Below are 12,814 nucleotides of genomic sequence, written 5' to 3' on the forward strand. Positions count from 1 at the left end.
CTGTATCTTCTGGTTACACTGATCTTGTTTACCTCATACACAAAACAATTCCTGATATTATCTTACTTCAAGAATCTTTTCTTTCAGTAAACAAAAAAATTTACCATTAATAATTTTCGTACACTGCCGTTAGATCGACCAGGTAGAGGAGGTGGATTATTGGCCCTAGTCTCAGTAAAAATGTATCACAATGTCACCGCATCTTTCGAACATATTTGTTCTGGCTGCGAACTATTAGGGGTGGATTGTTTGTTACCTGTATCTAGATTTACACTGGTCAAAGCGTACTTTCCGAATGGAGTAAGAAGTACAGATCACCCAGATTGTGTCATCAGGAATTCCAGTTCAAATGAGATTCTATTGCCAGGAGATTTCAACTCACACCACATTTCTTGGGGGTTAAAAACGGACGGTTGTGGGAAAAGATTGTGGAATTGGCTGCAGGATAATAATTTTCGTTGCCATAATTCAGGTCAAACTACCTTTTTACGTGGCCAATGCTCATCGACATTAGACCTGAATTTTTCGTCTGGCCAACTTGTCATCTCTTCTTGGGAAACATTTGACAATTGGACAAGTAGCGACCATATTCCGATCACCTTCGAAGTCATGCTATCGCGTCAGGCTCCTGTTATGCGGCAGCGACGGTTTATCAACTATAAAATCTATAAAGCTGCTTTAAATTCTGCGATCTTGTCACTGACAGCATGTAATGAGCAACAAAGAGCTGACTCAGTAGTAGCATCTATAAGGCGTTGCTGTTCAACCGGCAGAGTTTTCCGTTAGGTCTGGGAGTACACCGTCAAACTCTACTTGGTGGAATGATGCATGTACGATTGATTACAGGCGCCGGAAAGCTGCATGGAAGCGTCTACGTCATAACCATAGCCCGAAAAATTGAATTGACTATAAATTCTACGCTGCAATATTTAAACGAACAGTAGCAGTAGCTAAAGATAACCACAAAGCTGATTTGCATTGTTATTTATGAAAACCGGATAAAAGATCTGCACTGTACAGGTTTTTACGCAACAAGAAATCGTCACAGATATCGTCATATTCTCATTCCGTAGTGCTATCCCCTAAAGAAGCATCTGACATGTTAGAAGACATCGCGAAAGGACTCGAAGCGCGGTTTGCGTCTACCTGTTTCAGACCTATGATATTCGCAAGTTCGACGTCGGACTTTCAGAAAGTCACTATGGCAGAATTGGCGGATGTCATATTAACTGTGAATGAAGCGGCTCCTGGACCGGACCGCATTACAAACTCTATGATTAAATTAATGTTTAATTCATATCCAGATGAACTTTTGAACATAGTTAACTGCTCTTTACAGTGCACACGGATTCCGAGTTCATGGAAAATTGCTAAAATTGTGCTGCTACGAAAAAATCAGAGCCTCGGATATGTCCAGGATAACATTCGGCCTATCTCGCTTACTTCAAATTTAGTTAAAATAATTGAAAAAATTATTCATATTCGGCTTAGCGAATTCATTTCTCGTCAGAGTATCCTTTCTTCAAGACAAATAGGTTTTCGACAGGGATGCTCAATATGGTCTGCCCATGTTGATTTGGAAAGCCGCATTCGACTTGCAGGTGTATCTGGACAGATTTCTGCATTAATTACATTAGATATCGCAAAAGCCTATGATAGTGTTGAACACGGTATATTGATTTCTAGATTAGTGAGTTGTGACGTGCCAAATTACATCGTATCCTGGGTAAAGGAGTTTCTCTCCGATAGACAGTTCTTTTGTTGTCACGAGGGGGTGACGTCTGGGTCCCATAAGCAAACGAGAGGTGTCCCGCAAGGATCGGTTCTTTCCCCACTCTTATTTAATATTTTATTGTCATCTATCCCAGTTAATCGAGATGTTCACCTTTACGTCTATGCCGATGATATCGCTTTTTTCTCGTCATCCTATGATATCTATACTTTATACCAAATTTTGCAGTCTTATTTGACTGAACTGGAGGCATGGCTTGACGGACTTGCTTTCTCGCTCAACGTTAATAAATGCGCAGTACTCGTATTCCCTTTGGCAGATCCCGTTTTTATTCCACTTCATTATCGAAACAAACAGATCCCGCAAGTAACATCATTAAAATATTTGGGGATTGTCTATGTTCACGATTTAAATTGGCAACAGCAAATTGAATTAAACACGCGTAAAGCAGAACGCGCCATGGGGCTGTTGCGCCGCTTTTGTAATAAAAAATCAGGAATGCGCAGAGAGACTTTGCTCATGATATATAAACTTTATGTGCGCCCCATTTTGGAATTCGGCTGCGTCCTTTTTTCCGGATCTGCTGCTTACAAATTAAGACCTCTATTTTTGGTTAGAAAGGCAAGCGCTACGTCTGTGTCTTGGACTACCGAGATGTGTTGCTATTAGCGTGCTGTATTTGGAAGCTCGATTCATTCCACTTGATGCAAGATTTAAGCCGCTTACCGTGCAGACGTTTTTAAAGCTCTATGATGCACCTCTATCCCGTTCCCAGATAGTTTTTATCACGTCTCCCGATTCATTCTTTAAGCATCCGTGGCAACGTTATTGAAGGCCTCAAGTAATTTTCGTCGAGTCGCTGTTATCAGACCTACATGTTTCTCTGCCGTGCTTAGCTTGCCCAAAACTGTGTTCGCTGAAGCTTAATTTAGTTTTCGACGACATTTTCCCAAAAAATGCTAAATTGTTTCCAAAGCCTATTCTAGAAGGTCTGCTTCATGATCACCTCGGTCAATTTCCTGCTCACTTTGTAATTTCTACGGACGCCACGCAAAATCTTCAGAAGGCCGGAGTGGGCATTTTCTCCCAGCAGCTCAATTGGTCTTTTGCACTCAGACTGCCTGACTTCACCCCAATATTTCTTGCCGAATTTATGGCAATCACATTGGCTGTTAGAAAACTAAATTCTCAAAAATCGAAAGTTATTATTATTACAGATTCCTTATCGGTTTGTAAGCATTTAACGTCCACAAAACAATCACGGCTTCTTCGAATATTTTCGAGCCTTGTCCCCTGTACCATATCAGAGGTTCGGTTAGTATGGGTCCCCGGGCATGTTGGAATCTCTCTAAATGAAGCAGCTGATGCACTCGCCACGGCGTCTTTAGATGGTCCAGTGGTAAACGTCGTACCCCTTTTTTCTTTCATTACCGGAGAGAGATTCAAACTACTCTTATACAGCACTTACAGTTCCCATGGAACACCACCAAATGTCTTTCACGTCAATGCGAGGTGACTCTCACAAGTTTTCGCTGTAGAGTTCCCCGATTAAATTATTACCTGCATAAATCTGGCTTTTCCTTAACAAATCTATGTGCAGTTTGCAATGAACCAGAAACAATAGATCACTTTTTTCTATCATGCCGCCGTTTCGCCTCACTCCGTAGAATGTTTCTGGAAATGCCGACTGGTAGGCTGGGCTTACAATTTACTACTTCTAGCCTATTGTCGTTCGGAGCGAATCAGCTTGAGGCAAGCCGCAGTGCTATTATAACTGCGCTACACAAGTTCATTCAAGCAACAGGAAGAGTACGCTGCTAGTGATACCGACCACGGAAACCAACTTTTTTTTCCTTTTTTTATTATTACATATATATTTTTTCAATCGCTATCCTGTGGCTTTGTTAACTTCTTAACTCTTTCCTTTTTTATTTACATCGCGTTTCGTGCTTATTTTTTTCTTTTTGAAGTTTCATATATAATTGTCAGTGTGGCCAATCCCCCTCGTGGGTATGTGCCAGTCTCCTCAGGGCAAACAAACAAACAAACAAACAAACAAACAAACAAACAAACAAACAAACAAACGCGCCATGAGGCTCCCTCTTGGCACGCTTTCTCTTTAGCTTGGAGTCGTCAGATGGAATGCAAGGCTGCGGAACGGAGGGCACGGAAGGCGGCGGCAGCGCGCGCAACCAGTACAAGAACCGCTCTCACTTCATTTCACAGACCATAAAGCCGTCATAATGAAGAGACCTCGCAATCCATCGAACAATGAAGAAATGAAAGAACAAACGAAGAAACGAAAGAACAAACGAACAAAATAAAAGAACAAAATAAATGTTGATTTGTATATACGCACACAGTCTCACGTCTTTCTTAATGATGTAATGGGAGAACTTTCACGGGAGGGTTACGGTTTTACCGATGATCTCCCCCTCTCGAGCTTCGCCCACTTATCATCATTCATTCCGTGGACATGGCGTGATTTTTTTTAACATGTCAAGGTAGCCCGGCGCTGTGGAGCAGTGGTTATGGTGCTCGGCTGCTGACACGAAGGTCGAGGGTTCGATCCTGGCCGCGACGGTCGGATTTCAATGATGGCGAAATGCTACAGGCCCGTGTACTGTGCGGTGTCAGTCCACGTTAAAGAACACTAAATGGTAGACACTTTCGGAGCCCTCCACTACGGCGTCTCTCACAATCATGTCGTGGTTTTAGGACGTAACCCCGCCGATATTATTATAACGTGTTAACGTATTGGCAGTACTATGTTCATATGACCCTGCCGTTACACTGCTGATGTTTCAAACTTCAGCAAATACGGCCCGAATTAAAATATCTAACAAAGAAAACGCGAAACTACCCAAGACGCCGAGGACTACGCAGAGGACGTCACACACAGGAGCAGCTCGCGCACTTGTCTGTGTGCCTTTCCGCTATCGCCAGCGGCCGTAGTGACGTCACCTGTCTGATTAGTTGTTACTGAAGTCACTGCAACTAGAAAAGTACCGCGTTAGTTTTCTCTTCGCCGCCGCGTGCCTCCCGCGCCGTCCCCCTCGCACGTTCACTCGTGATTCGGTTTCCGTGGTTACGCAGCAATTTCGCGCCCTAAATGGTCCTGCTCACTCGCTTGAATTGCTTCTGCCGGGCGCCGACGCATAGTGCTTTGGAGGGCGATTATTTTTATAGCTTGAGAAAAGTTTACACGAACTTTACTGTATTGTTTCAACACTTGATAGATAACAAGCCTATCAAGATATTGAAGAAGGCCTGGGTGCCGCGCTTTTGTATGCAGCAAGCGGCATAGAATAGGGCAAAGCATGCAATGACACTCCGAGCGGGGAAAAAAAAAGACGCCAAGTGACAGGCTGTGTGGCTGTACAGGATACGGCGGGAGAAATATGCTCCCACGTATGACACCCGCCTTTTTTATGTCTAAGCGTTTCGTTGAGAATTCGCAATAGTGCCCCGCCATTAGTGATTACGGCGCTGGACTGCTGACCCGAAGGTCGCGGGATAGAATCCCGGCCGCGGCGGCTGCATTTTCGATGGAAGCGAAAATGTTCGAGGCCCATGTACTTAGATTTACGTGCACGTTAAAGAAACCTAGGTGGTCGAAATTTCCGGAGCCCTCCACTACGGCGTCTCTCATAAACATATCGTGGTTTTGGGACGTCAAACGCGAGGTAATGGGGATCTTCGATTTTCGGACTTCTGGCAGCTCGCTGGCAGCCAGAGCTAGCCAGAGGGTCAGCTAGCTAGTTCCGGTCGGGACAGGAAATAGCGTCTTGGTCACGTGTGTGGGAAGCCCGAGACAACCCGAAGCTGCCCGAAGATTGCAAAATCGAACGCTGGGAGAGCCAGCGTAAACGTAAGCAAGCGCTACCGCCGTGGTAGCAAACAAAACTTTGCGCCGCGTGCGCGTTGGTTTTTTCTGCATTGCCCGCTTGAAAATATGTGGCTAGGTTTGCTGAAGAACTGAAGTGATATGCTCGAGCATACGCATTTGGGATGCGATCACGTACGTTCGCAAGATCATGCGCAGCTCGCCCCGTCCGCGAACAAAACAGTCAGCTGGCGCACGGCGCCACGAAAGCGATGCAAGGTGAGCTGCCGCGCTTCTAACGGCTTAACCAGCTCACGTCTGCTTAGTACATGTAACAGTCGCTGCACAACACTACACGAAAATCTCGCGAAAGTGATCGTGTCCCCAGAAGAACTCGAGGATGTACTACGTCGCACACACGCGTTGACCAGCTTGCGTTTTGTCCTAACTTGAGACATGCGGCAGTATCGGTACCACGAGTGCATGTTATATCTGAAATAAACTTCTGTTTGACGCGTCTTCGACTCGTTTTGGCAGATGTTGCCCGAGCCTCTTTTCCAGTCCTAAGTGGCACTCCAAAAATCTCATGTAGCTCAGCTTTTATTTGAGCTACTAGGTGATAACCGCGTACATACTGCGTGGCATTATTATTGCGATAGCAATTATATGGACAGTCTCGGCTGGATTTTGCCGTCGCCGTCGCCGCCGTCATGCACCGTATATGTATAAGTATGTATATATATATATGAAAGCCCCAAAGAAAAAAAAGTCACAGTTTCACCGCAAGGGCGAAGCAATGAATGCGATAGCAAGAAATTAATGCTATACGAAGTGAGGCTCGCCAATGGATACTCTCAGTTTGAACAGCGCTCCTGTTGCAAAGGCGGCCCCAGCAGCAAAGGAAACTAGCGTGCTTCAAGTGTCGAGCTGTGACACTTGATAGTTCGCGCTCATCTTCTGTTTGTTCGTTTAGCGGCGTCCCTTGAGCGCGAGTGGCTTTCGTACGCTCCGTAACATGAGCGCGGACACCACGGTGAAAGCGTGAAACAACCCTCTTCCCCTCAGCACGAGAAAACCGCGCGAGCAGACAGCGGAAGGGCAAGGTTCTCCCTGCGCAAGTATAAGAAGAAGCGAGCGAGCTCGCCGACGACTTTTAAATGCGCCTGTCTAGAGTGCGCGGACATCAAGGCACCCTACGCCTGTCGCGCTCCTAACGCCATCTCGCTGGTAATGAAGAAATGCTTATAAGCGCAGCCGTCTCTGAGTCCGTCCAGCGGTAAAGGGTGTGTATATAACGCTCGCCGTTTCCTACGTGGAGGATCTGCGTTTCGTGGCGTAGTGGCTAGCGCTACTCGCTGCGGAGGAAGAGGTCCCTGGTTCGATTCCGCGCTTCGGACGCATTTTTCTGAATTATTTTATTGCGATAGCAATTATATGGACAGTCTCGGCTGGATTTTGCCGTCGCCGTCGCCGCCGTCATGCACCGTATATGTATAAGTATGTATATATATCTAAAAGACCCAAAGAAAAATAATTCAGAAGAATGCTTCCGAAGCGCGGAATCGAACGAGGGACCTCTTGCTCCGCAGCGAGTGGCGCTATCCACTACGCCACGAAACGCAGATCCTCCACGTAGCTAACGGCGAGCGTTATATACGCAGCCTTTATTGCGCACTGCGCGATACCGCCCCAACATGGCGTACGAAAAACAGTCCATGGTGAACTTCATGGTGAGGAAGGGCTGTTAGACGTCCAAGTGCTAGAGCATGAGCAGGTGTGAAAACTTCAAGTTCTTTGGTATCAGCAGAAACATATGTTAATGGTGTAGAATTGACCACTGCCTCGGCTTCTGCTAAAACTGTGCTCACTTGCTCAAAGTTGAAGCTACCTTTCCCTAACGTTCTCCGGGAAAAGGTGCCCGGTTCGATCCCGGGTTTCGGCACCAAGAACGATGTGGGAAATCTCCTCTGCAGCCTTTATTGGCGCACTGCGGAATACCGTCCCAACATGGCGTACGAAAGAACAGTCCAAACATATTCAGCCTCTGTTCCACTACTCCTCTTCTTCGTCTTTCAGTCAGTGCCGCGCGCAATCTTCTACAAGACAGGATAGGGTGCCAGACTTTCAACTAGTTTATTTTCCGCACATCAGCCAAATATATATATATATTTCTAGGTATGCGAAGAAAGAGAGAGCGCAGAGCATGCAAAATATCGCACAGGAAAATAAAATCGCACAGCTCAACCTAAATGTAGGCATTCGCAAGAGATCAAAGAGGCACTGATGCGTCCATTCCCCTTCTGTGTGTGACACGCCTCAAGTACTTCACGTGCTAACGTTTCTCTGCTTCTTCCTATCATACGCGTTTCCCCGAGCAGCGCTGCACATCCGCGCGAAGCACAATGGCACGGCAGGTGTGAACCCACACCATTCTTAATCGATTGTATATGCCACTGAAGGCGAGCAATAACGCAGCGGCCGGCTTGGCCTATGTACGACTTGCCACAGCTCAACAGAATTTCATAAAGAACGTCCGTCATGCAACGCAAAACTGACCGGGCGTGCTTCTTGTCGCATGAAAGCTTGGCTTTCTGCAAAGAAATGCAGGCACAAAGCTCGGACAGCTTGTTGGATGCCGAGAAAACAACAACAACATCATTCCTGTTTGCAACACCTTTTTTTTTTTCAAACTGTGGGCGGTCTTGTGCACGTAAGGCAGAACCAGTGGTCTTTTTTATTTTGCCTGCATGGTTTCGGGATTTCTGCTGCAACCCTGCAACTTCCGAAGCAAATATTCCGACACTCTGGTCAAGACCGACGAAGAGAAGCCAGCCGCAGCCAGCCTTGAAATCTGTACCGGGAAACTCGTCCATGGTGCGCTGGCACTTCGATTACGCAGACTGGAGACACGCTGTCGCAATTGCTCTTTTCATGGTTTTCGAGCGAGCAATTTCATAAGGCATGAGGTCCTTACGGCTGCTGGGGCTGTACATCCAGCACGAATGTGCAGTGTTGAGTAACTGCTTATTGTCTGTAAAGTGCAAATTATTATCTTGAAGTAGCTCATGCGTAAACGTGAAGCGTTTGCCGTGCTGTCTATACACTGATCAAACATGGTTTACATAGTCACAAGTGGTCAAAGTGTTAGAAGTGTTTAGAAATGCAAGAAAATTGTCAAGATATCTAAAAACTCTGGGACAAAGATTCGAGTCGATGTTTCTAGCAAGTGCCTGGCCAATACATGAAAGAAAGATCTTGCATAGGACAGGAGTACACATGACCCAATGGAAATGCATTTGCGCTGTACGTAGATCGTGTCATTGAAAGAAATGTGGTGCTCAAGTAAAATTCAAGCAGAGTCAACAAATTGTAAATTGATATGCCTCTAGAGTTTACAAGACCAGTGCTACCATTGCCGTCAATACATCAATACGAGAGACCATCGCTTATTAGAAAACGGCGCATACAAACACGCATGTGGCCGGTGCGCGTGCACCTTCGAAGGCCTCATTTTTGTACACCGGCTTTCCGTACGCTCGCCGACGCTAGTTTTTTCGCGACCTATGCCGCCGCCGCCACAGCAAACTCTAACTCACAGGACCTTCGCTTAAGAACAAACATAGGTGCTACGCGTCTCGAATTGCCGCAGTATTGTTGGCCAAATGGCTCTTCTGTAGACTTCGTATGTCGACGAAATATATAGACAAAAAACTGAAGACGGCGCCGCTGGCGGAGCGCGCTCAGGCGGCGGCGCTTGCCGTGGCGTTGTGTGGTGGAACTGCTGTCGTATGACGCAAAGCACTGCGAGAAACCGGAGAAGGCGAGACGTCCACATGACGCAAGGCGTTCACGCTGGAAAAAAAGATATGTTACTAAGCGATGAGGCACCGACATTCCCTGCAAAGCAGGGAATGCGTAGAAAGACCACGAATACGAGAAAGGACGTCACCGTCTGCAACCGCCCACTCAGGGTAAACGGGCGGGCAGGCGCCTACAGCAAAATGTGAGTACAGCTTCTCCTTATATGAATGTTGCGGCTCCGCAATTTTTTTCGGGCATAAAATCAGTTCATGTCCGGCCTCCTCCCTGCCACATTGCCTGCTTTCTTTCACTTCTTCGCGTTTCATTAAAAAGGCTTATATGCATCAACAAACGTCGGAATTCGCAAACTCTTAATGCTTGGTGTAGCTTTGAGACCCGTGAAGTAGTATATAAATAAACTTTTGTATGCGTGCTAAAGGCATGGCTATTCACTCAAACATAATTTTCTAAAAGGTCTATAAATTTACCGCTTAACTTTCTGCGTCGTACTCTATAGAGCAGGGGTTCTCAATCATTTTGTCCTTATGGAACCCCAACTGCTTTTTTCCTAACTTTTTCTTGGGCATGAAGACAAACGAAAGCGGGGGGAGGGGAACATGATAACACCTACCGACACGTTGGCCTGTTCTCTTTTCTTTAATATCGAAGGCAATCGCCGTTGAAGTAGAACTCCAGATAATACACAGACTTGCGATTCCACCCCCGCGCCGCTCCGCTAGTCGCATAAAGCGTCCGCCGACTATACACTGCATGCTTCAGGCACCGCGCAGCGTAAGCAATGTGTTCTCGCAAGCGAACAGCCGGACGTACAGAGGCTTGTTTTATTTTTCGCAAAACAAAAAGTAGGCGTGACAATCGGACAGGGAAGCGGCCGTCGTCCGATACACTGGTCGTAAAGTTAAGCCTAAGTGCTCGTGTAGCCCACAGCCGGCACGAAACGACGCCTCTTACGCGTTCATGTCGTTTGAACTGTTTGAACGCTGAAGAGTATTTAGTGCTACTACCACGTGGGTCTCTCGCTCGATGCGGCGTGCGAGAGCTTCGTTAAACGCAAAATGAAATGCAAATTTGCTTTGGGAAAATAAATAAATTAGTTGTTATGGGGGGAGGTAAAACGGGAGTGTCTTGCATTCGTTCTGGCCGCTCGCGGAACCCTGAGATGTCCTTCACGGAACCCCTGGGGTTCCGTGGTACTCAGTTTCAGAACCCATGCTCTAGAGTAACGTTGGTTTATCTAGCCGCCTACGTCTGAGTGCTCTCATGGCCGCCTCCTTAACTTCGTGTAGACCAAAATTCGCATGGAAGGGTCAGATGATTTGACGAATATGACTGTCGGGTCATGACAATAATAATGTGAAACTCCTGTCGCGGACGTCGTCAAACCCTTTCGTCCAGACACGTGTGGCACATACCCGTTAACCACGGGCCGCGGTGCACGGGTATGGGCCCATACCCGTACTCCGCGACCCGTGGTTAACGGGTATGCGCCACAGGTGAATGACAGTTTACATCTACGCAGGAGCGGCGAGAACAGACATTGGTAATTTAAATGCGAGAGCGTTAAGCAAAACCGACATCGGCAGCGTTGACACGGCGAATGTAAATAATGGACATTAGGATCCCAGCAGGAATTGAACCGAAGCATTCTGCGTGGCATTCATGTATACCACCACGGAGCCACGCCAGGTCTATAAACTGGTTTGGAAAACAGCCAATGCAGGCGTAATGTCGGTGCAACGTCAATTGTGCTTCTGGTGCTGGCTATGAAATTTTACAAGAAAGCAATAAACACCACATATGTACTTCTACGATACAGGCGTCATATGAGGTTAACGTCTGTGGGTCAGTGTTGGATCCGCTTTTATAGCAGTCTAATACAGATTACATTTATAATCCGATGATTCAGCAAGCTATATTGAAGCATTGCTCGACCCTGGAAGAATACAATAACGAAAATAACGATGATATGCATATGATTGCACCATGAAGTGCACTCAGTTTAGGTAACACTTGTGTATGTACCCTAACGTGAGGACTGACGTTGCGTCGCACCATAAGTCGCCCTTTGAACGCCAGTGTTGTCGACGTGACTGATAAGCCCACGATGTGCACAAAGCTACTACACTTACAAAAACACGTCGATCCACCTCATAACACTTGGCTCAAAGCCATAAAATGCAGCATAGAAGTACTCGCTGACTGCTTCGCATGAAACCGATTCCCACAACGAATGGGATCTGCCGAATTTTTTGTTCCTTCTGTATACTATTCTGTCACCATAATACTTCTAGTTTTGATAGCGCGTGGCTAAAGTCAATTGTCTTTTGTATAGCTATAGCCCGCTATTCCACCTTGTAATCAGTACGCGCCTTTATGTGTAGCCGCACCTCTCTCTATAACAAATGCACATACAAGGTGCCCCTCACCCATCGTCCACTGGTATACTGAATGCCTTGTAGCAACTCACAGGTTGACCTCGTTAAAACACGCTTTTGCCGCTACACATTTTACAAGTATGTGCGTTTTCATAGTCGATACGAGAATAAATACTGTGCTGTCAGCTATGCACCCGCCGGTATCTGTGCCCATCGAAGTACGTCAGAAATGAAAGGGCAAGCTGAATGAAGTCCGCGGATGCGAGTGACATCTTGATTTGCCCTAGCCATTGTTAAACACGTCCGTCCCTGCCCTCACGAAACAATTAGGACGGTCTGTTCGATGTCAAAGCAAATTACTTCGACCGTTTTTGTTTTACGCGACTATACCGCTTATCTGCTAGCATTGGCTGCAAGCTCTCAGTGCCGAAAATGTTCGAAATCAGAGCCATAAAATCATCTTGCTGCAATCTCTCAGTCACACCTCTTGGTGTACGCTTTTAAAGGACGCCAAGGCACAATGTAAAGCAATGTTCGCGCGCGAGAGCGTTCTGTCTGTATTATGCAACCCCATGAGCTCGTCAGTACTCCGCCGACTGTCGTGTTTGGAAGGAACGCGTGCATGCGCAGTTCAAGAACCCGTTTGCATATACTCATGCAAAAAAAAAAACATGATTTGCATTGTTTCTGACGCCCGAGTTCACTACATGGCTCATGTACTGTCTTTTAATCTTTACGCTCTCCGCTAAGTTCATGCCCTCATAAGGTCAGCGACAGCTTTACATTGTAAACAGAATAGCTTCTCATAAAGAGGCATGTGTTCCCATATTTGTGAACCTCTTAAATAAATTTTACATGGTAAATTTTGTATCATATACAGTCTGGCAGGTCTTTGCATGCCCCGTTCAGCGGCATATAATGACGATTTTAAAACTGCCCTGTAATCACTCACCGAACTTCACCGCAGTGTACTATGAAGGACAGCAGGAATGTGACATTTCAATAGGTTTAGAAAATCTCAACAATGTGTAATTAGCAGCTTAGAGAACGTACTTTCTT

At 46.2% G+C, this 12,814-nt stretch overlaps 1 protein-coding gene across 3 annotated transcripts in view; it reads right to left on the minus strand.

The window, feature by feature from the left end:
• LOC119398854 (uncharacterized) overlaps positions 1–11,890 on the minus strand; it is a 160,694-nt gene extending 148,804 nt beyond the window's left edge. For 2 of the 3 annotated variants that reach the window (XM_049417790.1, XM_049417789.1), the window contains exon 1: positions 11,807–11,825. In XM_049417790.1, the coding sequence (XP_049273747.1) occupies positions 11,807–11,810 (4 nt within the window). In that variant the 5' untranslated portion in view covers positions 11,811–11,825. Of the gene's footprint in view, positions 1–11,806 lie in introns of all 3 variants that reach the window. The other variant, XM_049417787.1, reaches the window with a different exon arrangement.
• Positions 11,891–12,814: the final 924 nt, after the last annotated feature.

Source organism: Rhipicephalus sanguineus, chromosome 7, assembly GCF_013339695.2.
Source record: "Rhipicephalus sanguineus isolate Rsan-2018 chromosome 7, BIME_Rsan_1.4, whole genome shotgun sequence".
NCBI classification, from domain to species: Eukaryota; Metazoa; Arthropoda; class Arachnida; order Ixodida; family Ixodidae; genus Rhipicephalus; species Rhipicephalus sanguineus.